Source organism: Strigops habroptila, chromosome 2 (assembly GCF_004027225.2).
Source record: "Strigops habroptila isolate Jane chromosome 2, bStrHab1.2.pri, whole genome shotgun sequence".
In the NCBI taxonomy this organism is placed as follows: domain Eukaryota; kingdom Metazoa; phylum Chordata; class Aves; order Psittaciformes; family Psittacidae; genus Strigops; species Strigops habroptila.
Genome location: NC_044278.2, coordinates 64,096,572 through 64,122,491, shown reverse-complemented (window position 1 = coordinate 64,122,491; position 25,920 = coordinate 64,096,572). Strand labels below are relative to the sequence as shown.

General features: G+C 41.0%; 1 protein-coding gene across 1 annotated transcript; it reads right to left on the bottom strand.

Annotated features, from left to right (window-relative positions):
* RAB20 (RAB20, member RAS oncogene family) lies at window positions 1–25,920 on the bottom strand. The gene is made up of 2 exons (XM_030477200.1): window positions 25,573–25,920; window positions 1–1,128 (listed from the first exon to the last, which is right to left on the bottom strand). Exons 1-2 carry the CDS (start codon window positions 25,742–25,744, stop codon window positions 608–610), a joined length of 693 nt encoding a protein of 230 aa, XP_030333060.1. The 5' UTR covers window positions 25,745–25,920; the 3' UTR covers window positions 1–607.

Below are 25,920 nucleotides of genomic sequence, written 5' to 3'. Positions count from 1 at the left end.
TAACAGTATGTATCCACAGTGATTTTAATAGTTCAGCTTCTGAATCTTACACTGTCATCTGACATAAAAAGATCGTAATTGATTTATTAGCTACAAATATAAATTATATACCTGGATTTTCTTCTTTTTATTTTTTTTCCCTCAAGAATAAAAAAGTACTGTGTGTTCAATCTTCCAAAGTCAGAATCGCAAGAGGAAAGATGATAATCATGTGAAAGCTGTCGAGAGTACACAAACAGATCATTTACATGCAACATGAAATGGCAAGTCAGTAAAAATCAGACTCCTTCAAAACTGTTCAAGTTATTGTCATTTGTACCAATTGTACTAATACACCATTTGTCGTCAGGTCCCCTGGAAACTGGCATGTCTTCCTCTATAATTTCGCTCACTTTCCCATTTTCATACACAGAGCTTCCCAGAAACCTTTAATGGTCAGAAGATTTGTTTGGTTATTTGTTGTTTGGGTTGTTTCTTTTTTTCCACAGACACCATTTTAGTCTATTTATTCTTTGACTTTTCCTTTCTGGTGAACTGCAAGCACTTGCTACTCCTCAGTTTGCTGGAGAGAACAATCCCTCCCCTTTTCTTACGTCATGTAAATGGCTCAGGCACAACAACCAGATTTTGTCCTTTTTGCCGGCTTGTAGTCTGTAATGTCTACAGTTTGCGGTGGCCCCTCAGCTTTCTGCCGTACAATTATTGGGACTACCATGTCAAACACGGTTTCAAAGAGGTAGTCTACCTTGTATCCTGTTTTTGCACTGGTCTCAAAGCACATTTTCTCAGCCGCTGGAACATCCTTCTCATCTAGCATTTTGTATTTCAGTATCTTTTTATAGAGCGCAATTGCATCCTCTGCATGGACTTGTTTTCGCACCTTCGAGCTGCAGCTGGCAACAGACTTCTCAGGTCTATTTTCATCTGGTGGCAAAGCGCAGTCATCGGTGAGGTCAACTTTATTTCCAACAATAGCAAAAATGCAGTCAGCACTTGCACTGTCCGTCAGCGCCAAGAATCTTTCTTCCAGCTCTGTCAGGCTTTGGAGGCTGTTCACATCATACGTGAGGATCACAGCAGCTGCTCCTCTGCAGTACATAGACCCGAGGCCATGAAACTGCTCCCGTCCTGGCAAAGGTTTAAACACAACAATAAGTCAGTGTGCTGCAAGCTACATTATTAACCAAGTGAAAGAGTTTAGGGAATTTTAAGCCAATTTCGCCATTTGGATGGAGCAGTGAAGGTAAAAATGTGTTATTCGTAGCATTTTCAGTTTTTTTTCCTTCTGCTTTCCCTTGGGAGTGCAACTGTGCTGCAGAACACAGCTTGGCTCACTGCTTGCTCAGTGGCAGAGCAGGGAATCTGTAAAGACAAGTGAGCAAGTGTGACACTGCATTCACAGTGCAGAAAGCAAAAAAGGGTTTTTTATTAAATTGCATACTAGTTTATTTATGACACATTAACAGCTACCCTGCTTGCATCTGCAGATGGCCCGTTCCACCTATTTAACAATTTATAAACAAAAAATAAGTTCTACTGTTTCAAATTCTGCTAGATCTTATTATTCTTATAAATTCAATGTACACTTCCAAGTATATCCAGTTCAGAAATCTGGATCGAAGTCAGTAATCCACTTCTCCCTAGGTTTTGAAGGATTTTGTAAGCAATTCAGTCCTATACTACATGCCCACAGTTCTCAGGTACATTTACTTTACAGGAAAATAATCGTGTTTAATGCTGCCATATATAGCCTGTATGTATTAATACACACCTATCCCATCACAAGTACTCACCCTTTTTTTAGAGTATTAAACACACACAGTATAAAGAACCCTAACTACATTTTGGGAGTAATTTATCTTTTTAAGTTGCCCCAACCATTACTCAATAACCAACAGTTCATAACAAACATTTCTTCCTCCTTGTCACTCAGTGAATATCAACCAGCACTTCCAGCTAAGCCTTGATGGTCTCCTTCAAATTTGTTGGAAGACAAAACTGACTCTTCTTTAAATTCTGGGAAGCAAACAATGTTCTTCAGTAGTTGCAAAGGGACTAAGGCAAATGAGGCAGAAGACAAAGTGTTTCCTTTCCTATCGAGAACTGCAACTTTCCCCAAATACCTGCTACATGTAGAATTTACTGTAGCACGTTCACTTTACTCCCCAAAACTTGACTGAGAAAAAGAAAAAACACACTAGATTTCGACCAGCCATCAGAGTTCACCTTAGGTCACTAAAGAAGGGGAGAAAAAGTGCCAACATCACTCTTCTAAACATTTAAGAATCATCATCATTTCTCAAATCTTTTTGTATAGCCTCTTTGCACACAGCCTCCATCTACAGGAAATCTGGAAGTGATCTAGATACATTAATTTTCTGCACGAAGCTACTAACCGCAAGTTACAGCATCATGAAATTCTCGTAAATGGCTGTGGAGTAGGAAAGACAGAAGAAATTCATGCTGAAAAATACAGGTCAGCGTATATTGAGAAAACATATCTGCACGTGTACATGCACACTGTGAAAGTAACTTAGAGCCTACCTCCTGTTGGGAATAGAACTTTGAACTTTTAGTCACTGTAGTAAGTCCTTTGACAAACTTTAGGACTCTGCTCCACAGTGGCCAGAAAACAGACAAAGTCTTCATCATTATCAGTAAACAAAATTGGAAGACATCAAGCTAGAACAGCAAAGCTGTGGCTGTCCCATCCCTGAAAGTGTTTAAGGCCAGGTTGGATGGGGCTTTGAGCAACCTGGTGGAAGGTGTCCCTGTCCATAGCAGGGGGTTAGAATTAGATTGTCTACAAGGTCCCTTCCAACCCAAACCATTCAGCGCATCTATGAGCATGAAGTTCAAAGCTCACCATACCTTTAACACTGAATGATATTCTGGTAACTGCCAGAGAAATAGATTTGAAAAGGTTCAAAGTACACTATAAAGAGGTATAAAAAGAAGCTGGTGAGGATGGTCAGAAGCATGCAAAACTTTTGCATGAGAAAAAGTTGTGGGATCTCTCAGGCTGGTGAAAGGGTATGAATGATGTCTATAAATTCAGACCTAATACTGAGAAAGTAACCCAGGAGCAACTATTTACTCTCTCTCGTAACACAGAAAATGAGGATTTTACATAAAAAATTAAAAATCCTTGTGTAGTTTACTTTCCTGCACAGTGAATTATTGGCAGTAAGTGTTATATGACATTGCAGAGGTCAAAAATTCAATGAATGGAGTTCAGAAAAGTGTTAGACAAAGTTTACAGTGAATTGCTTCTGCGCAATTTTGTATAACCTCCAACTTGTTTCCCCCAGCAAAAGACATTTTTAACCAATGATCTGGTAGGTAGGAAAAAAGGAGGGGAAAAAAATAGATATGCCCTTGTTTAGGTATGTTGGGTAAGGGCAAGGGAGATTGGGTTATAGGGAAGGAGTCAGTGCTTTTACACTTTCTCCTCCAGTCTCATGTTGAGAGTTGTGCTCTCAGCTGCACTGCAACTGAGTCTTTAAAAGTCTCTGATTTTTCAGTAGGAGTTTGTGCCGCAACCTACTTTGTTTTCATCTGAACCCTGATTATACTGCAGTCTGGAAACCACAATGGAACATAGATCCTCCTCCATCCTCCCACTTCAGATGCCTAAGCCATAAAATCCAGTGCCCAGAATGACTTGCTACAGCAACCGAGTGTTCGAACAATACTATTACTTGTTTTATGGAATTTGTATGCTAATCTAATCTTGCACAGCATAATATAAACCATGACACTTTTACACTCTAACTACAAACTGGCTACTTCTACAACTAAGATACTGTTGAAAGGGGGAAAGAAACAGTAAGAAGAATTTACCTTGCATAAGGGATTAATTATGTCGGAGGAATTATGGATAGTCTCTCTCGCTCACCCACACAGCACAATCTACATGCAGAAAAAATGCATAATGTATTTTTGCAGCCCAGTTTCCTTGTACAGATCACTTCTGGCACTTAAGGACTGGAACAACCCCAGATGTGGAAAAAACCTCAAAACTACACAAAGTATTTAAACTAAAAGCTTATCTGTCCCTAAGGTGTCGGGCAAAATAATATCAGACATGGTGAAAAACTTACTGCATAGAACAGTCACCCCCTTCTTAAGGACCAGTGATTTCTTTCCCTGGACCCATCTGGTCCCCCTCCAACCACGCACCTTTTCCACAATTAGCTAAATTAAATGGTAAACCCTGAATTCAGGAATTAAACAATTTCACCCTTTCCAAAAATAAAGGTAACAGGGAAGAGCGGTGGAACTATCAAATAAATTGCAATCAAAGGAAGTGTAAGAAGAGTCAAATCAACCACAAAGGTACAACATTAGGGAAACTTCTTGAAGCCAAGCAACCCAAAACTAATTTCCAGTTTTCTTTTCATCTTTATATCTTGCCTTCTGTACAGCAGTTCAACCACCCTACGGCATTATCACTACCTGCAGCACCATTATCTTTACAGAGGCTCTTCCAGCAAGTCTATGAAGTCCTGTTGGAGACTTCACCCACTCAGAAGCAGTGCAGTCACCTGCATTTTCAAAAGCATTTTCAAAGTCCTATGGTGGTTGTCACGAACCAGTCAAAGAATTTGAGCCAAATGGACTTCAGTCCATTTGGACCAAATATAGTTCATGAGGACCACATAGTTCACGAGAAACCCAAGGGAGAAAGAAGGGAAAAGCAGACCTTGCAAGAGGCCAGCCTTCTACTCAAGGCTAGATTTAAAGTGTGCGAAGACTTGAACTTAAGGCCTAGGCTTTGGTCTAGCCAGCCTCCTACAGCACCCCAACCTCTCAGCTGGAAGACAGCAGCCCACATGAATGCTTTCTCCAGATGGGACCACAGCCTGATCAAGCATCCTCTTCCCTTCCTTGCTGTGGGATCCACTGACAGCAGCAGTGCTAACCACTGCCCCAATCTCCTCCTTGGAGCTCTCTTCCTGCCTGCCATTCCTGAGGGTGGTATCCAAAGTGGCCTGTGAAGTTGCTATTGATGTTTAGAGGAGCAAAAGATTTCCTCCAGATAGATTTGAATGTTTCTTATATACCACCTCTTCAAAGGCTTTCACCACAACTTCTTAAGTAGTGTTACTTCCCACACACACACTCTTTTAAGAAATCCTCTGCTGGAAGAACAAGTTTTAAATCTCTTGGTGCTGAGCACATACGAGAATGCAAAACAGAATGTTCCTTTAAATCTTGAGGGAATAAGACACCACAAATACTAAAGAGCTAAAAAGGTCTTCCAGAAAGTAATGAAAAAAGGACTGTTGTTACTCTGATACTGCAGTCTGAGTGGGGTTCTAAATTCTGAGTTCCTAAAGCAAATATGTAGTGTGGAAAAGCACACAAAGGTGAGCAAAAGCAGCACACTACCATTGCATTAAAAATGAACAAGAGAGCAAAATCATCCAGAAAGTTCCCAGTCCATTAATCAGGTATGTTCTAAGGATTTCCACTGCAATTTAAGCAAGACTGTAATCTGGACAGTAGAGAGGAATTAACGCAAACACAAGGTATCAGTTAGGTTTTGCCTTTCAAATTCTCTTTCTCCTTTATAGGAGAATCTGAACTTGGGCGTACACTAAGAAAGACAGGAACTGTGCCCTAAGGAGATGGCTAAAATAGGAAATAAAACAGAAAGTATGACACCCATGACACAGCACAGAAATCAGTATTAGAAAGAAATGAGAGTTGAGGATCCAGCTGCAGTGGATGAAGGTTCAAAGGGTGACCCTGATGCTCTTGAGTTACCTCAGCAGGAACATCCACGTGATCACAAGAGCAGACAAACAAGCTCCCTTTTAAAAAGGGACAACATTTCCCTCTGTTTGCGGACAAAGCAGTAAAGTTGTGACCCTTTAAAGGGCAGTAGGGGAAAAAATTTCACTAGGAACTGAGATTTCTGTTTGTGCACATACACCGAGATATATACTGACTATTAAAGAACAAACAATAAAGGTCCATAAAGGTTTCAGAAAAGTTTCCCTGCCCAGAAGTGCGTCAGGCTCTCAAGTTTTGACAGGGATGAAGTCTGAGTTCTTCATTACCTTGTTCAGGATTGGTATTTATTTCTTCTAGATGGCTTTATCACATTTCCCTTGAAGTCAGGAGCTTTAGTAAGAACCAGACTATGCCTGTGGTTATCTGGGGATAAAAATAAAGCTCTCCATCCCAAAGGATTAACATGGAGGACATAAGTAGGAATTAGTTGAAACAAATGAGTCAGAAAGCACTGGAGCGCTCAATTTTTATATACCCAGGAGCTACCTGAATACATGATTTCCTGATCCATTAGAAAAACGCCAACATTTGGGTTTCCTCCAAGACAAAATTCCCCATAGAATGAAAGTCTCTGGGAGGGGAGAGAAAAAAACACCCACAAACCCAACCCACACCAAACACCCCCAAAAAACCCCAACCACCAAAACAATTAAAAGTTGAGCAACTAGAAAATTCATTGAAGTTTCACCTTCACCTACTATTATACATTCACAGCGCTACAATATAGAAGATACTTGTGTAACTGAAGTTTCAGAATGCAACAGATCTCTAGCTCTACTAAAAATCAAGACAACACTTATTTTGTTTATACTTAGATATGAATCAACACTCAAGGGGTGAACTGTGCCCTAATTCAGGAGCTTCTATTTAAATTATTAAAAATCAGAAATATGGATGTCTTGGCCAAAGCAGAACATAACATAAACATAGGAAAATACTAATCTTAATACCCAAAGGGCTTCACTTTCATGTTTTAAAGTTGAAAGAGCTACACATGGAAGAAAATAACAAACACATGGGTTAAGTGAACAATGAACAAAGGAAAATTCTTTAATACAGCTCTCCAAAGAAAAACCATCAGAAACAGTCAAGAAAATGGGCTCAATGTAAAATACAGTGGGACAAGCCTACTCCGTTTCTAAACAGAACTTACTCTCAATTCCTAAGTCAAGTATCTCTATCTCATAATAAAAGAAGATTTAAAATTGTGGAAGAGACCATCTCTTCCCTTAAATCTACATATTTTCAACTTAATGAACAAATACTTTGAGCTCTGAAGGAATATGAAATTCCCAAGACCCTGCAAACATCACCACTCTACAAACATGAATCATTTTAGGCTTGTAAAGCTGCTTCTGCAAAACAGCAGTTCCATGTGAGCAAGAAAGCCACATGAAGGAGTAATCATTCACTTCTCACTTAGGCAAGACAAGAAATCATTATAAAACTGAGTCCTGTCCTTCAGTCAGCTTTAATTATCACACTAGAAACACCACACCTCCACTAACAAATGTTTCCCTTGGGCACAAAAATCAGTGACTGGAATGCCTAGAACTTATCCATTGCATAATCATTATCTATTAATTACTTAAATGCCCTCAGATCTGGTCTTAGAAAGTGGGGGCTATTCAAAAACACTTTTACAATTAACACTCCGATTTAAAACATGAACACACACAGAGAAGCACCACCATGTTGCACACATGATCTCACCAACACGCGCACACACACTCCTTATCATAGAGGTTATTCACAAGCTTATGTCCAAAGTTACTGAGATCCAAGCCTGACAGCATTTAGGTATTTATACTACTGCTTTTATACAGATAAAGGAAATATACTGCATAAGCTCTTCTCCTCCCCTAGAGGCTGGCATCCAGGAAGGCAAAAATATATACAGGACGTTTGTTTCAAGTGCTACAAATGTCTCCTCATAAAAAAAGATCACAATATTCAAATGGAGGCAAGTCCCAGATTCAGAGGAACCAACAATGTATTTAACTGTCTGCCACAGATGAGAAAGCCTTGCAAACCATAAACAGTGAAGCAGAAGGTGCTTTCTAATATGTTTAACACCATGACATTTGAATAAAAGACAGATCTCAAGAGTTCGGTATGCTGTTATACAGCAGGAATGTAAGATTATTTTCCCGATCTGAAAGTGGCATTACATTATGTCACTATAATATAGTCCCCGCTGAAATCACATGCAGAAATCCTATACAATCTACTGGCAGATTATAGAATAGAATTCAACCTAATATTAAAACATTCTATTTAATAGATCTGATTTTGTCTGAACAGCCTGGTAAGTTACTTGAGAAAATCCAACTAGTTATCTAACTAGAGGCAGATAAAGGTCTTGATGAAACAGGAAATGTCTTGCCACTATAATCCCAAATTTATGAGTTATGGTACCACAGTACAGTTTTTATCCTGGGAGATTAAGCTGTACCCTTCTCTGCAAATAAAAATATTAAGGAGAATTGTTTTGGGTTTTGTTTGGATTTTGTTGTTTTGGTTCGGTTTTTTTTTTCCTCTAGAAGCCTCCTAAACTACCATCAGTGATCCAGAAGTGGCTGGGATAACATGGTACATATATTTTGAGATGTGTTTTATTAGGCAACCTAAATTCTAATAAGAATCAAAGATGAGAAAAACACACAGCGATGAATAACTGAAGGGCTGTTCGAAATTACTAATTCTTAAACAAAATTGTAAAAAAGAGCATAAGTTTTTTATCTATTTTTATCTTAAGAGGATAACCACTTGCCCCCCACAAATTTATGCAGGAATATTTAAGATATTAATGTATTCTCCATGGAATAAAAAGAGAGGCTGCAGTAGTATTCAGGAAAAACTGGATGGCATGTTTACATTACCAAGCACCAAGGCCTATTACTGGGGATCCTGTCTCCAATGTAATATTCAAGGTCAAAAAAATTAAACTCATCCTTTATTTCCATTCCTTTACATAACAAAGCCAACATCCTTTCAGGCATCTAAATTAACTATTAACATTCTGCCAAGAGAAGAGGACTACTCCCTGGAAGGCTAGTCCACACCAGCAACTACCAGTGTGCATTAAGAAAAGCAACTCATTCTTACTTCCCTTGCTTGAGTTGAGGGCACTAAAAACATAAATCATTTATTTCTACCCCCTACTACATTCCACAAAAAATATATCCTACAGACATGGAAACAGATATGGAAAGCAGGACTAGATGAAAAAGTTTTTAAAGAGCATAAAGACGAACTACAGAGAAAAGAAACACTACCACACGCTGTATCCTGTATGAGGCTTTGCTCTTTTTGCTTGTTCTAATACAAAGGCAGCATATGAATTCAATTTTTTTGAGTTGTAATCACCACCTGTATGGCTGGGAAAGGAATCAGTTCAGAATCTTTACAAACAAGAAGAATCACTAGAAGGCATAGGAAATAAATAAAAAGGGGGTATTTACTTACTGGAAATGGAAAATCCACTACGCTCTATACCTAAGAATAGTAAAACATTCAACGAAAGAAAACTATAGCCAGATTTCTTTTAGCCTACTTCTTCCCCCTCCCCTCTAAATATAATAACTAAACTAAAAATAATTGATATGCCATAAATAAGGTTTGTGGGACATGTTTCAGCAGGGACCAGAAAATATGAAGTATGTAAAAGATTTTGCCCTAAAACTCAGAAGGTAGGTGAAGTGGCTAGAAAGATGAGCCTTCGCATGAAAGGATTAATAATTTTGCAAATAGTAATGCTCTCTAAATTCCTTTACATATTCAAGCTTATTCCTAGTTTACAACCTTTGCAAAAGGAAAGTCATCTTAACAGCCAGCTAAAATAAATGACAGCAGCAACTATTATTAATTTGCTTCTCCTTTTATGGTTTTCATCAGTAAAAAGCACTCATAATTCTATTTTGGCTGTGTTTCCTTTTTTCTTTTTTGCTGTGTACACCCAGAATTATTATAGCACAACCTGTTCAAGACCTAGCTGGCTGGGACAACAACCCCCCTAACACCCCTATCCTTTCTGAAAATAGCTTTTCCTTGTCAAACTTGAACAATACCAATAGGTCGAGCAGTTTCAACTGACTCTTTAATCGCTGTTAAAACACCAATTCAATTAACATTCCAAAAGTGATACTTTGGCACAATTCACATAAAACAATTATTCTAAAGAAGTTCACTTATATGGGCCCTTTATTGTTAGGACAAATAGCACACTGAGAGGTTATGCAAGAATAATGTCAGCGTGATGTGCTGCACGTCACATGCTGAACTCTAAGATGTGGTTAATGATCTACAGGATCATCTGAGCTTTATCTGAAGAAGATGGCTTGTTGGGATATGTGCTTGTTGGGATATGTTTTTCTTCAGCAAAAGGGCACACAGAAAACCTTGTCTAATAAAAATGGCAAAACAGAAAATAGAGGGTATTTTTGCTACAGGGCTAGTTTTATTTCATATCCACCAAGAGGCTTATTTTCCAAGGCATGTGCTGGTAGAAGCTCCACAATAAATGTCTAGTCACAAAAATTATTCTGATGTGCTGATGGAATGACTCAAAAGACACACAGCCTTTACTCGCAGCATACGTTTAAAGAACCTATAACTGAAACATGGGTAAAAAATTTGCTGCGGTTTTGACAGTTAACAGTGTGACAGTTTATGAAGAAATGTGCTTTTAAGTAAAAGCTTAATTTTCTAAAGGCAGCTAAACTAAAGGCAGATGCCTAACAGTTTACGGTGGTGCTGATCAATCTGTTCTATCCCGCAGAGCACAGAGAGTCACAGAGGTATCAAAAAAAGCTGATTACCCACTCACTCACAGCTGAACTACAATAAACGTCCCTCAGTCATCTTGTCAAATCCTGTGTTATTCACTCATGAACCAGTTTAAATATTCCCTGAAACTTTTAAATCCAGCCCTGACAGTAGTTTGTCCATTTTCATTCCATAACTGTCAGTGAAGACTTCCATTACTGGTTTCCAAAGACAGACCCGTCGGACACACTCAAGGGGAGGAAGAGATCAAGTTAACATGGAAAAGAAGAGAGAAAACAAAAGAAAAAGAAAAAAAGTCACAGAGCAAGGCCAGAGATCAGACAAGAATGAGAATTATGCTTCATCTCCTACGTAATGAAGATGATAGAATTTCACTCAGCCCTCATCTTGTGACTGAGAAATTTGTATTCTATAAAGCAGCCAAAGAAAGAAAAGTTAATATCCCACAAATTACCTTGTTATATTTCAGCTTTCAGCCTCTGGATTTTGATAGACTTTCAGCTCCATGAAGTATCTTCTTACAAAAACCCAAACAAAACCAACATCACCACTAAAAAACCCACCACATTCCCCAAAACCCACAAAAACTCCACACTCCTCCCTAAAAAGTGTTCCTGTATAACCTAACCACCTTCTTGTTATGCCAGAGAAATTAACATTTTTTCATATTCAAGCTCTTTGCCCCTAGCAGATTCCTCTAAACCATTAACCATACCTGTAGCTCTCTTCTCCAGTCTTTCCATATTATTCTATAAGCAGGACCGTCTCACCAAAGCTAGGTGGTTACTGAAATTCTTCACTACTTTCATCCCTCCTTACACTTGGTATACTCTTCAGAACAGCTCATAGGCTTTGGGACATCACGAGGTACCAAGAGCTCAGTTTGCCATCTACTACCCACTCAACGTACCTTGCAAAATATATTTTGTTGCCCAAATGAATCTAGCTTAACCTTTTTTACTGGAAGAAAAAAAAAAATTAAAAAATAAAAAAATAAGGGGGGGGGAATAAAACCCCACCTATATGTAGCTAAAAATCTCACTGACACCTCTACAACCCTAATAGTAACTTTCTCATTTAGCTAGAGAAAGACTTTTTTCAAACTACCCATTTTATTTAGGTCACTTGATGTACTGTGTTTATTTTTAAGAGAAGGAAATAACCCCAGAAGCATCAAGCAGTTTGTATATTTTCAGCTGTCTGGAAGGGTAGCACCTTGTGGAAGATGAACAGAATTGACCATAGCCCCGCCAGACCAGCAAGCATATCTTGAGTGCATCTGAAACACAAACTGAAAAAACACCACCAATTTCCCTATGAAATCTCATAGTTGTGTAGGAAGATGTGTTATCTAAACACCAAAGCCTGGCAAAAGAAATGAGGGCATGCCAGATTTATGGGACATTATCATCCTGTCTACGAGCCAATGCTCCACCAGAACTTGAGCTGAAATCCAGCATTAACACCATCTCTACGGAAAAGAAAATGTTGCAGGGTGCTTGTGAGTTAAATTTATGACAGAAAAACCAAAACCCTTCGGATTTACTGTGGAGAGTTCTCTGGGAAGCAATAGCACAGAGCACTTAACTGCAGCAGCAGAGCTTGATGGTCAAGTATCACTCAGCAGTGGGTAACAAAGAGGCCAGCTACAGGACAGGGCTGTAGAACAGCCTCGTCTGCATGAGACGCTTGCTTCTGGGTTGTGCAGAAAGCCTTTCAGCTGTTAACGCCCACTGGAACATCAATCCATCTTCTCAAAGAGAAGCCCCTCCTACAGAAAAGCAATTCATTTTCCATATGATGAGTACTAAAAGCAGATGGTTTTTCTTTCCAGTACCTGAAAACTGATACTTCTTCCTTAAATTTACAATTCCTTTCCATAGGGGAACAGGCACTGCAGATGAGCCCACTTCTCCATACAATTGCTAAGCAGAGGCTCTTACCAGGTCCTTACCTTCAGAGTCACTCAGAAAGGCGATCTTTAAAGCCCACACTCCCTCCCAAAGTTTGCTCTACAAACCGAGAAGCAGGTCCTTAGCTCAGGCAGGAATGCGTGACCAGGTGCATTTTAACATAGTTCGACTGGCACTGCAGGGCCAGGAGGTCACTCCACACGCACTGGATGTTTTATATTGCTCAGTAAGGAGCTGGCAAGTTAACCTCGTGTGCTGGTTTTGGCTGGGATAAAGTTAATTTTCTTGATAGCTGCTCGTATGGGCTGTGTTTTGGATCTGTGCTGAAAACTGTGTTGCTAACATAGGGATGTTCCAGTTACTGCTGAGCAGTGCTTGCACAGAGTCAAGGCCTTTTCTGCCTCTCACCCCACCAGCGAGCAGGCTGGGGGTGCACAAGAGGTTGGGACAGCTGACCCCAACTGTCCAGAGTGATATCCCAGACCACATGGTGCCAGGCTCAGCATATATATATATATATAGCTGGGGAAAGGAGGAAGAATGTTTGGGGTGATGGTGTTTGTCTTCCCAAGTCACTGTTATGGGTGGGCCCTGCTGTCCTGGAGATGGCTGAACCTGCCTGCCAATGAGATGTGGTGAATGAATTCCTTGTTTTGCTTTACTTATGTGCACGGCTTTTGCTTTACTATTAAACTCTCTTCATCTCAACCCACGAGTTTTCTCACTTTTATGATTCTCTCCCCCATCCCACCGGGGGGGAGTGAGTGAGCAGCTTGTTGGGCTTAGCTGAGATTGCCCTCCTAAACATATCTCAATAAGCACTCCGAAATGCTACCGATCATCTGGCATTGCTGCCAGGTCTCAGTGAAGAGTTTACAAGTCAGCATCTGCCTGTTCCCTCACAGACGAGAAATGCTTCCTGTTCTACTTAAGTTTTTCAACTTCCTCATTAGATACTTTGGTTTTGCCTTAGGAATTTCTTTACAGGCTCGCCTTTTTTTTTTTTTTTTTTTTTTTTTAAATCAGAAATTCCCCGTGGGATTTTTTGCAGCACAGTAACTAGATACATACCAAGTCAACCAATACAACACACCAACCATATTTTGAGCAAAGAAATACCATGAACTTAATAAACATGACATTTTAGAGAAGAAAAAGAGTTCATTGTTACTGATTGCAGATCCTCTTTGCCCTAAGCTTGTATCCAACCATAAATAAAATTAAATGGTCTAATCTATTAGAACCATTATTCTTTTTCCATATTACCACTTTAACCCCAAACACATCATATGTATTTTGGCCTCCTGACTGTCTTCAAATCCCTTCTTCCCAAGTATAAGAAACCAAGCCACCAACATGCACCTATAAACTTTTTTGTGCATACCTACCCAAGGAGAGTCATACCATAATGCAGTAAGTTCGCTTTCTCTGAAAGAGACCCACAGGAGAGCTTCACTTACAAGAACATTAGCTATGGCAGTACCTATTTTCCATCAGACCCACTTCAATGACATTTCCTTCCATCCTGTGTCAATACTTAGGAAGCATAAGCAGTGGCAATGGGCTAACAGAGCCCAGTGTTCCCTCCCCTCACACAGCATTCCACTTCAGGACACCAGCCAGAGAGTTTTAAGACACAGAAAAAAGCTCAGTCTGCAGATATTTTCAGGGATCTCCAGGGTGCTTTTACCACAGCACCAGGGCATCAGAAGCAATGGCCTTTTTAGTCTTCAGTAATCAGCCTGGAAGACTTTAAGGACAATCCATTCACACGTCCCTGAGAATGCACCCTCCCACCCTTCCCCACAGCCAGACACCATCCTCTTCTCCCATAGCAGCAGCAGCACAGCTTTGTTCAATAGAGGCACTGGGGCCCTACAATATAGAGAGAGGAACCCAAGTATATTGGCCACCATCCCTTTCAGAGATAAAATTAATTATTATTAATGTGGAAAAGGCCCACAACGCTAGAACAGAAAAGGAGATAAGGGAAACAATCCCAATGTGACACATACAGCTATCTGCTGTGGGAGGAAAACCCCAAGTCCTAAAGACAGTCTTACAGGAGTGTTTGTTCCTCATAAAAGTAAGAAGTAACCATACTGGCACAGGTTGGAGGAGCTGAGCGGTTTGAAACATTTTCAGTTTCAAAAATCAGAGATTTCTTTTTTGAATAAGCAACAGCCACTATCAGGACGGGGGGGTGATGGTGTCGCTCTCATACCAGTGAGTTTGGTTTGGTTTAAAATACCCATGTTTCCTTTGCAACAATGCACAAGATTTGATGATCCTTTTTATGAATCTTGGAAGATGTTGTCTCAACTACACAGGGCTTTTTCATTTTTTAACTATAAACCACTACAGAGTCTGGTCATTTCTTCCTCTTCTGAATGAACCAAAATCTTGCCTTTTTTTTTTTTTTTTTGAGAGGAAGTGACAGCCAGAAAGTGGAAACAAATAAATAATTAAAAAACCCTTTAAAATACAACAGAGCGCCTTATTTTTAACTCAGTTAAGAAGAGAGCAATAACAGATTTGTATGTCCAGATCACAGACCCCATTATGAAGAATGGACACACTGAACTTCTGAGGACTTTCACAACATAAGGCATTAAACTGCATGAAGCTTCAGTTCCATTGCTGAAGTAACCTGCACAACCAGAAAGGGAAGTCAGTCAGCCCAAACCCCTTGGGGAAAGGGAAGCAGGAGCTCAACTGAAGGTCAATGTAACCAGGGCACATCACAGGTATGTTTTTATACTTTTGTCATTGAGTGGATTAGGAACATGAGCTTAAGCAAAAATTGAAGTTGGTTGACTCTGTGTAGAGAAACACTTACAGGAGTGTTTGTTCCTCATTATTACGCAGCCAGTGAACAGCATTTCAGCATTTCTTTTGTTTTAAAGGCTATTTCAGTCTGTCTAACTTTTGCTTCACATTCTTCACGTGAAGCACACGTTCATTTCTCTTGCCATGCCTCCCAAACTGTTTCTTTGGGGCTTCTAGTTAATATATTTTTTACAGGAAGAACATTTTCCTGAGGGTCTAAATAAGCCATCTTTCATTTTACAGATAATAATATAACTAAGAGCAAAATAAAATCTCAAGTATTTAAATATCTATGGTTGAATATTATACATGACTAAAAATTCCTAAGTAGTCATCAGCTGCAGAATGTAAAACAAAAATATCCTGCTATTTCAGCTGTACTGAAGACTTATTTTTAAACTAGGTATATAAGAGCAGTTGAATGATGGGACGTCGTCTTTTCTCTGTATTTTGTAGGATTTTGCTGAAGTACAAAAAACTGTGGCTAGGAATATTAAATTACGTAACTGATTAAAGAAAAATGTCAGTGGATCAAGAGGAGAGGCTGAGGAGAACAGGCAGAAGTATCTACACCAGATGCTTAATCGTTATTGAACAAAATTATTCCAATCTTCAATTCATTAACCTGTACACCAGAAAAAAGAAGAAAAAAGGGGGGGGGGTGGGGAGATATTCTCTGTAGTTGAGGACATGTTGAGTTATTTTCATGGCAGAAAAGGCAAAACAAAACAAAGAACTCTATTAACCTATTTGTGAAATGACAGAACAAAAACAACCTCATAGCATAGAAACTTTAATTCATAATAAGACGTTAACCGGTTTGAGAATTTAAAGTTTTAAATGTCTCTCCTCCTGGAATCCTCTACATGAAGTTTTCACCATGCTACAAGCTAGACTGAAATGTACTTTTGCTCCAGTGGAATTGGCGAAAAGGCAAAAGATCAAGTACGCATTTCCTTCTTTTTGCTTTATAGAATCATAGAATCAACCAGGTTGGAAAAGACCTTGAAGATCATCAAATCCAACCATTACCCCAGAACTGCCAAGACCACCACGAAACCATGACACTGAAGGCCTTGTCTACACAGTTTTTGAACACTTCCAGGAACAGTGATTCTACCACTTCCCTGGGCAGCCTGTTCTGATGCCTGACCACCCTTTTGGTGAAGAAGTTGTTCCTAAAATCCAGTCTAAACCTCCCCTGGTGCAGCTTGAGGCCATTACCTCTTGTCCTATTGCTTGTTACTTGGGAGAGGAGGCCGACCCCCACCTCACTACAACCTCCTTTCAGGTAGTTGCAGAGAGCTTTAAGGTCCCCCCCTGAGCCTTCTCTTCTCCAGACTAAACAACCCCAGTTCCCTCAGCCATTCTTTATAAGACTTGTGCTCCAGAATCTTTAATGCCCTTTTGTGGACCCAAAACACTATAAACGTTAATAAATTCAAGCTTACACAGGTCTTCAGGCTGTCAGCAGAGTTCTTCCATGACTGGCTCCTTGGTGGCCCATGCAAAGCCAACTTCAATTCTAGTCTGCTTTGTAAGCAAGGGGTAGATACACTAGAAGATTCACAAGCATATCTGTCTCCCTTTAAAAATGATGTTAAGAAGTTCTCATCTAAATTTAGGGGTTTTCCACACAGGTAGGATAGTAGGATTAGAAAATCTTGCATGCTTATTGAGTTGGTTGTCCTAAAGGATGTTATCCTCGATCTCCTGTGGTGAAGGATGGCAAACTACTTAGGCTGAGAATTCATTCAAGTTAAGAACAAAATAAACCTCATTTCCTTTGACCACCCTCTGCTCTCAGCAGTATCACTTGCATAAGTTTAATCGCCAAGTTAAAATCTCATTTCCTAGGCTTATCTTCAGGTACGACATATGAAGTTATAGTTAATATAGCAGGCGCAGGAAAAGGAATCGATGAAATCCCAGATGTTCTACCCAGTATTCAGCTGGAAGAAAGCAAATCATTCAGACTTGGGAAAGAAAAAGATTCTTTCTGCTCTATGATTTTTAATGACTCCGGATACATCCACCACAGACTTAGTGTGGAGACCCAAACAAAGGTTACTTGTTTGCATATTTTGCAATAGTACAATGTGACTCAGATGAGGAATTACGAAGTCTATCTTCAGTTCAGACAGTGAAACACTGCCACAGGAGAAATTGCTTGGAAGCTCATACGGCTAATGGCTTCAACACAAGATAGTAATTGTAGCAATGCAAAAAACTTGATCTAAGATGTGAACACATAAAGGTACTTAAGCATTAAGCGCAGCTCAGCCAAGGCACTGTGAAGCTGGCTATGAGTCTCCCTGGCTTTGATATTTGTGCACTATAGCGTGTATGTACGTGTGAAATGAAACAAGAAAAGTACTCACCATACATGAGCGCTCAAAGAAGCAAACATAAAACCATACAGCTAACAGCTAGTTACCTTCCCTGTGCTTTTATTTTAAGCACTGACTGTGACCTTCCTTCCAAAGGAAGGAGTAAAAGTTGATTGCACAGTCAGTAGAAAAAAACATCTCAACCCAGACGGCCTGGGTTCAGCCACCTAAGCATACAATACTAACTTTAAGTAGCTATTTGTTTTCCATTATGGAATGTGCCTGGTACCCAGAAATAGCCAGAATTGCGTCAACATGAGTTACTTTGTACACATTCACCTCCACCTTACAGCTAATGAAGCTTTTTGCTGTTCTGCACAACGCTATTTACTCAGCTAGAGAGAGAACTACAGGGGGGGAAAAAGCATCGCATCCTGACCGTGTTTTTCCCCACACCCTGTTGAAAGAGTGGTCATTTCTTAGACAGCTCAGGTTTACATTTCACAAATACTAAAATCGAACTGAAGAGTGCAACAGGGCATTAATAACTTGTTTTCTTGCACAGAACACCTATTTATGCCTTTGCACATACCCAACCGGGAGACCAGTTTTACCAAAGTGAATAATCTAGTTCTTGGACACCCTTCTGAAATTTTCTATGATTTCTCCTACTGCTCCTGATCCACCAACAAGATTAATTTCCATATGTCTGCAATTTTTGACAGCAGCTTTGCCATTGCATTTACATTGCTCGACTAACCATTTCTCTTCTTCATGCCTCCCTCCCTCATATATTTTCAGTATTGCCACAAAGCAGACACTCAACACTTAAAGTAACCTCTCAGCTGTCCAGTCAATTTTGAAAGAGATACCTTCAATAGGCAGGGAAGAAAGGATGCAATGCCAAAGGCACAAATTCTTCACTATGAAGATTGTCTGTATCACTCCAACTTAGGATCTGGGGCTTTAAAACATGGATTTAGATGTACACAATTGATTCAAGGACCTGTAAAAACTCATTTGTATCAGCCAAAGCCGAGAAGCAAAATTTTCACAGAAAAACAAGGACACAGGCCATGCACCAGAGACTAGGCAAACATATATTCTTGTTCTCCTTTCCACCATCCACTCAGATACAGTTGAAAACGGTCAATATTAACCCCTCATCCCCCTTTTACAATATGACTCTAAAACTCAGGCCTCCCTCCAGGCTAAAATTAGAAAGCAAAGATGACTTCTTTGGCTATAGAAGCTAAGGTGCTACTGAGGACTCCAAAGTTGCTAATGTTTGTCAAGCTGCAATGCCATGGCACAATACTGGACAGCCTTAGCCGGGTACAGACCTCAGGTCACTGATAATATTCAGAGAGAGTCTCACCAAACGGTCAAGTAGTTTCACACTTAGGTTAGAACAGCTCAGTCACTTTGCACACTATTATTAAATACCACATGCAAAGTGGGGATTTAACGTGGAGGCTGGAACACAGAAGTTACTCCAGAGGTTCATACATGACATTTATCTAGGGCTGCATCAAGTACTCAAAATAAAGTGGCTTGCCCTCCCCATTAGTTTGCTTTCCCAAGAGTTTGTACTAAAACTACATATCAGAAACAAAATTCCTCCTTCAATAAAGTAAGTTAGCAATGGCTGAATAAAAGTGTGTTACTTTTTTTGTTTCTTTTTAATGTATATTTTTGACAATTTCTTCTGACAAGGTATTTCCATATTTTTACTTCATTTACATACAAAAAGCACTTTCAGCAGCAGTGAATTTACTACCTTTGACTCTACCTGTGTATCATTGTATTTTTAAGTTGGGAGACAGAGAAAATCAAACTTCCTCCACACAATTCATTATTTCTTCATATTTTTAATCACTTCCCAAGTTATTCTGCTCTTAACAGGAAACATTCATTGCAGAAAAAAAAGTAATCCAGTGCACTGTTTCACAACAACAAAACCACGCTTCCAGGGATGCTCTAAAGCTAAACCTTTATTCCTCCCTCTGAAGCTGCTTCAGAGGCTTTAGGTACAGAGCTTGCTGACAGTGAACTCTCTTCCGGGCTTTTCCCCAGGTACAAGAGGTTTTTCTTGGCAGCTAGCCATGCTGTCCCTTTGAACCTCCGCTCGTATGATTTCCTTTTCAAATGTGGGGACTATAACTGTACACAGTAATTCCAGGGAAGTTTCAGTACTTGTGTACAGTGCATTGGTCCTCAGCTGTCATTGGTTTACATGCAACAACTATGAACAACTAATATGCAGAGGTCAACATCATATTCTGCGAGATAACCTTCCCAAAGGCAAAATGCAAAAACTCAAAGCCTCTTGGTGACAACCAGCCCTCAACCTGTGACTCACCAGCAACAAACTTAAGGCACTTTATTCCCCATAATTTCCAACTCTTATCTTGGTAAGTTCCTTCCTCTTGAGCACACGTACACACTCAGTGGCCTTCCTCATAGATGATCCCCTTTTTGAGGTGACAGCCCCTAAACTCTTCCAACAAGCAACTTCCTCAACTAAAGATACCTCATCACACGCCCCAACTGCTGCTCTGTCACCATTTCATCAGGTTCAAAAAGGCACATGCCTCAGAGTCCTCTTCAGCTTTGACTAACCCACCTCCCCATCTCATCCGTAGCTTCTTTTCCCCTGTTGTAATCCTCTACTTTCAAAAGTCAAAACCAGCAGAATATCAGAGTAGCTACTATCAGTCTTCACTTAACGAGGAAATTTAATCCTACTCTTTCTCCATTTTGTTTAAATACGATGAAAGACCATACTTCCTCCCTACCTACAGCAAATTTGTATATTGTTCATCACACAGGGGAGCGTTGGCCTCCAGGGCAGCAGACAGATCAGTCTACCTGGGCTGATCTCATTCTCAAAAAATCCAAAAAAACTCAAAGCCTAACTGAACAAGGGAGGAACCTAACACTTCTTACCAGCTAAACGCTCAGACCTAGCCTGAGAAAGCTCAGCACAAGCAGTTGCCAACACAACACTGACAATCAAAGATCAGAAACTGTGAGCAATTCATACACGCTCACCAGCACCGATCCATCAGACATCAGCAAACTAGTCACAAGAGATGTAAGCATTTGTTACACAGATACACTACAGCTGACCCAAGTCGCAGAAAAGCCTTTCTAGGCTATATTTATCTCCTTTGTCCCTACTAGCTCCACAAGTGAAAAAGTCATTAAAAAAAATCTGCAGGTGCAAAATGAAGAGGTGGAGTGTGGAAAAGTATGAACTGATAGCTGAATGTTCACAGAAGGAAACAGTCAATCAGTTCTTGCATGCAGATAGCTAGCTCAAGATGAGAAGGAAGGAAAAGAAGGAAAGTTTGTTTTCCCAGTTAACCTTTATATTTCCCCATTATAATGCTGCATGACTATCTGTTGGGAAGTTCAAAACCCAGCCTCTTTCTTAAAATGTAATTACAGGATCATGAAGTGAACTTTATTAAACACTTGTCATTACCAGTTGCCTGCTCTAATACTAAGCCAGCAACACAGGGGACCACTAATAATTAAGAAACCTTGCTGCTGGAGGCACCACTTATCTGTCAGATAAACAAATGTCAACTTAAAGAGACTGAATCTAACATACAAACAAGTTTATCCCTTTGAAATATTAAGGCATCAGAAAATATGCCTGAACGCCCAAGACTCCCACAACATTGTTAGCTGCAGCCACCATGCATTAGTATTCCAGGTTTAATGGTGGAGCAGGACTGAGACCCTCAGAACTTCGGGATGTGTTTGCGCTGCCCGGGATAAAAGGCTGTGTGCTAGCTCAGAGCCACACACCATCAACACCCAGCAGGAAGTCTTGGTTTACTCCGCAGTTGCTGTCAGCACTGCCTAGAAGTTATATATACACACATACATATACATATATACAGCCTTGACATCCCAGCCTCCAATCCTTCCACGTGAGAAAATTCTTCTAGGTGACACTGTTGCTTACCTTCTTTGGTTCAGAAAAATTCTGCTCCAAACATACTACTATGAGGATCTCAAAGCATAGCTCAGATGCTTCAGAGACTAGGCTTCTATGCAGCAGACTTCAAAATACGCTAAAAGTTTACAGTTTCTGTCTTTTTTTATAGTTTATGGACCTTTTTTTTTTTTTTAATTCCTTTGAATTAACTGACCCAAACAGAAAACAAGCAAATATAATTCGTAACATCAGAATAAATAATTCCTCACACCAAGAATACAACAGCAGACCAACTCTCCAAGCCTGTGACAATGGAGAAACAGCCAAAAGCAGATGGCTAGGAAAAAAACAAAGAGCATAAAAACATGGCAAGCATATGATACTTGCCCCAGTATTCTTCCATCTGTGGCTTGTTTCCTTGAGTTGAATGCAATTTGAAAATAACTTCTCTCATAATTAGCTTGGAAAACTGGAAATGCTGAATTATTTGCTGTGTGCATTTACAGAAAATGCAATCAAGTCTGACAACTTCTGCACACCCACTTTACAAGATTTGTGGCTAAGAACATGAAAAATTTACACTGGAATAGGCAGCTGATTTTTCCAAGATAAGGAGGGGAGTGAATGTAGAGCCAAGAGACGAGTCCTCCCTAGAATAACTGATTTGCACTTCAGACCTAACTTTGCAAAACAGGTCCGGTGTGCTCTTCTGTGATTTACTGAGTGATAACACAGAACCATGCATTTTAAGCACTCTGGCAAGCAAATATAATTCTTCCTGGGAAAAAAATGTGATATTTTTCTGAATAACAGTGAGAAGTAATGCAAGATCAACAGCGATGGGTAAAAATGACACATTCTTTAAATAATTCAGAAGACAGGCAATTAAACTGATGTTATACTAATATCCACGCATATTTAACTTTTGGTCCATCACCGCTACTGCAGATATACTCATCAATCACTAAAGTCTAATCTTGTAAAAACAAAACTCTATTACAGGAATAGTAATGTAGTTTACATTAGTGTATTGAAGTTTACATTGTTTCAGCCAACTTCCTAACCCAGACCAGAATAACAAATAACCATCCTAACTGAACTGAAAGAAAAATATAGGGGACTTCTAAGGAGATAACAGTCCCCAGAATAATGCTGATAAGCACCAACAAAAATAAACATACATTCACAAACTAGAACCAACATGAACTAGGAAAATTTTAAGAGGACATGCATTCCAGTTAATCTTGCATGCTTGTGTATTTTACTAGAGTACTGAACTAGTGTAGTAGTTATGACCAGGCATCTCCTCATTTTCTAGGCCAAATCTTCCACATTTCTACATTGTACATTGTGTTAAGTGCTACTAGGGTATTAAGACAGACATCTTGTGTTGGCATTCAGTATTTAGGTAGGTAAGATGGGTGCAAACGTTGAATCGTACTTTTGTCATATTGTTGTGCTAGAGAATTTTTTATCTCCTGGATGATTTCTTCTTTCTGAATTCCCCTATAAGTTTATGCACACACAGAGAAAACAAGGCATCTGTATTTGATGACCCTGTAACTGCCTCACAAGCATTCAGTAGTAAGCAAACGTCAGGTTAATAAACAGACAGAAGAGCTAAATTTTAAACTCCGTCTTACTACAAAAAAACCAAGCTTACTTGGTAGCCACCTGGTAGAGATAAGACAGTGACGCCACAGAGAGATAAGAGCAACAGACCAAGGACTGCAGACATGTTGTGGTCAGCAAAAGTGTGAGGTCTGCACAAAATAAATAAAAATTAAAAAAAAAACCAAAACCAACAGACTTTTGAATGCCCTTATTGACTCAACATTAGAGTTGCAGTGTCCGCAAGGTTCCTTCCCCCTCCACCAGGACAGGAGAAAGCAGGTACGTCTCTTCCAGAGAAGAATGAGGAAGATACATTACGCCGCCCTCAGTACAACAGAACACTTTTCAACTGGCTTCAGCAATCCTGCTACGGAAGTCCTGCCGAGGCTTGGGAAGCAGCAGGAGCTTCTGCTGCAGTGCTGAACAGGCAGCAGAATCACAAGGCCCTGAGCCAGGGTGCAGGAGGACCTTTTGCTGCTGGGAAGGCAATGAGCCCTGAACCCTTGTGTTGCCTGGAGACAGGTATCACCTGGGTGTTTCAGGTGTTTCCTCAACTAACACTGAATATAATACTACAATAAGAATAAACCACTAAAAGAAAGGCTCTAAAATCAGAAGAGGCCTTGGAGAGACTTATTTTATCACACAGGATTCAAAAAAAAGCAGAAGGGCGTGAGGGAAATTACCAAAGGACAAACTCACCAAGATAATTCTGTTGAAATAAAGCCCACTGCTAATCACCCACATGGGTCTGGCTTACGAGAAACAAGCAGCCATTGCTCACAGGAGACTTCCCACAGTAGAACATGACAATTCTAAAACTGAAGTAGATTTTTCTCAAAAATGCTGCAAAGCACACAGAAAGAGTATTTAAAACAGGGCTGCTGGTAGAGAGCTTTCATCAGAGTAATAGATTAAGAAATGTAAGAAGCCAAAGTTCTTAAGCATCTCCTCCCCGCCTCTAAAGAGAGTTCCTGCATAACTTCTCAGCAGTTTCTTTCCCCGCTTCCTCCTTCTCAATTCCTTAAGCAGGAAAAGCTGTTTTGAACTAGATTGTGACATGAAGTGACACAGCAAATGCACTTCCCTCCCAAACGTCACCAAGAGGAAACTGGAACATTGCACGATGCTGCAGCTCCCCAAGTTTCACAAGAATATATGACCCACATTCTTCAGGTTGCCACTAAAGAATTTCAACAAAATTCAGCTAAACGGGAAAACAAGAAAAATACTGAACAAGATATTTCTCCCGCAACCAACTTAACAGGCAGGAACGTTCACAGACCTCATTTTCCAGTGTAGTCTGGCCCTTTACATGATACTTCCTGACTTAATAACCAAGAGCAAGATATTCACATGACTGAGACCACAAACCACTTCTCCAGTCCATGCTCTCCCACCCACCCCCCCTCCAGGGTTCCAAACCACAACCCGCGCTCCCTCCCGCATCCCGGAGATGCTGCCTGCCACAACACAGCGAGCCAGACAACCCCTTACTGCTCTCCCAAACAGAAACTGCCTGCAGCCCACGTTCGCTATGCATTAAATCCTTATGCGCCGGGCTCTTCTTGCTGCGGTCAAAGAGCAAGCCACGTCTGAAGGGCTGGCGAGCTGTGCTCATTTGTCAGTCTGAGCCCGGCACCAGCTGATAGCGGCTGGACATTTAAAAAGCATGCAGCTAGAAGCGATGAGTAGAAGTTGTAACCTCGCTAACTCCTGCCTGAATTTGCAGTCAGTGCCATCTACTCAGGCTAAAGAAAGCCAACAGGCATCTCGATCTTCTCTATACATCCACGTTTTGCAAAGCAGGTCCAAAAATACTACGGATTAGCAGCTGTAAGGCCCCTTTTGGCTCGTCAGAAATGTGTTTCAGACTCTGTCCTACTGCCAAACCATTGGTTTTAGCCGACTTATTTTACAGCAGCACCGAAATAACCGCAGTAAGCTCCGAATTCCCAAGGGAGATTTCCCGGTTCCCCCCCCACCTCCGTCGGTGCGGAGCGTGGTTCGCCTCTCCGAGAACCGGAGCGGTGGAGATGGAGAGGTGAACCACCGTCCCAAGTGAGGTCACCCAACCTTATCCCCTCAACAGCTCCTACCAAAATCTGGGAAAAGGAAACCGCACGCAGAGTGACTGAAACACGGACGGTGTCGGCGGGCAGCCCCCGCCTGGGACGGCGGCAGGGCAAGCGCCGCTCTCCCGCACCGAGAGGAGAGGGGCAGCCCGCCGGCAAGCGTCCCGCAAGTTTCTAGGGGGCCCTTTCCGGGCCGGGAAACACCGAGAGCCCGCGGGGGGTCCTCTGGGCCGCCCCGCAGCGGGCCCGCGCCGCACCAGGGGTCTCACCGGCTGTGTCCCAGATGGAGATGTTGTAGGGCCCCCACTGCTTGAGGTAGAAGGCGCCGCCGACAGTGCTGACTGTCTCCTGGAAGCGCTTCTCCATGTAGCGGTGCAGCAGGGAGGTCTTGCCCACGTTCATGTCCCCCAGCAGCACCACCTTCCCGTCCGGCTTCTTCATCTCGGCTCGGCCCGCCGGCTCCCACCCCCTTCCCCGGGCACCCGCCGGCCCGCTCCGCTCCGCCCGGCGCGGCGGAGCCCCGGAAGCGGCGGGCCGAGGGCCGCCCTCCGCCGGCAGCGCAAACTTCGGGGGCTCCGCTGGAGCCGCCGCGATCCAGCCCCAGCTCCGGCTCCAGC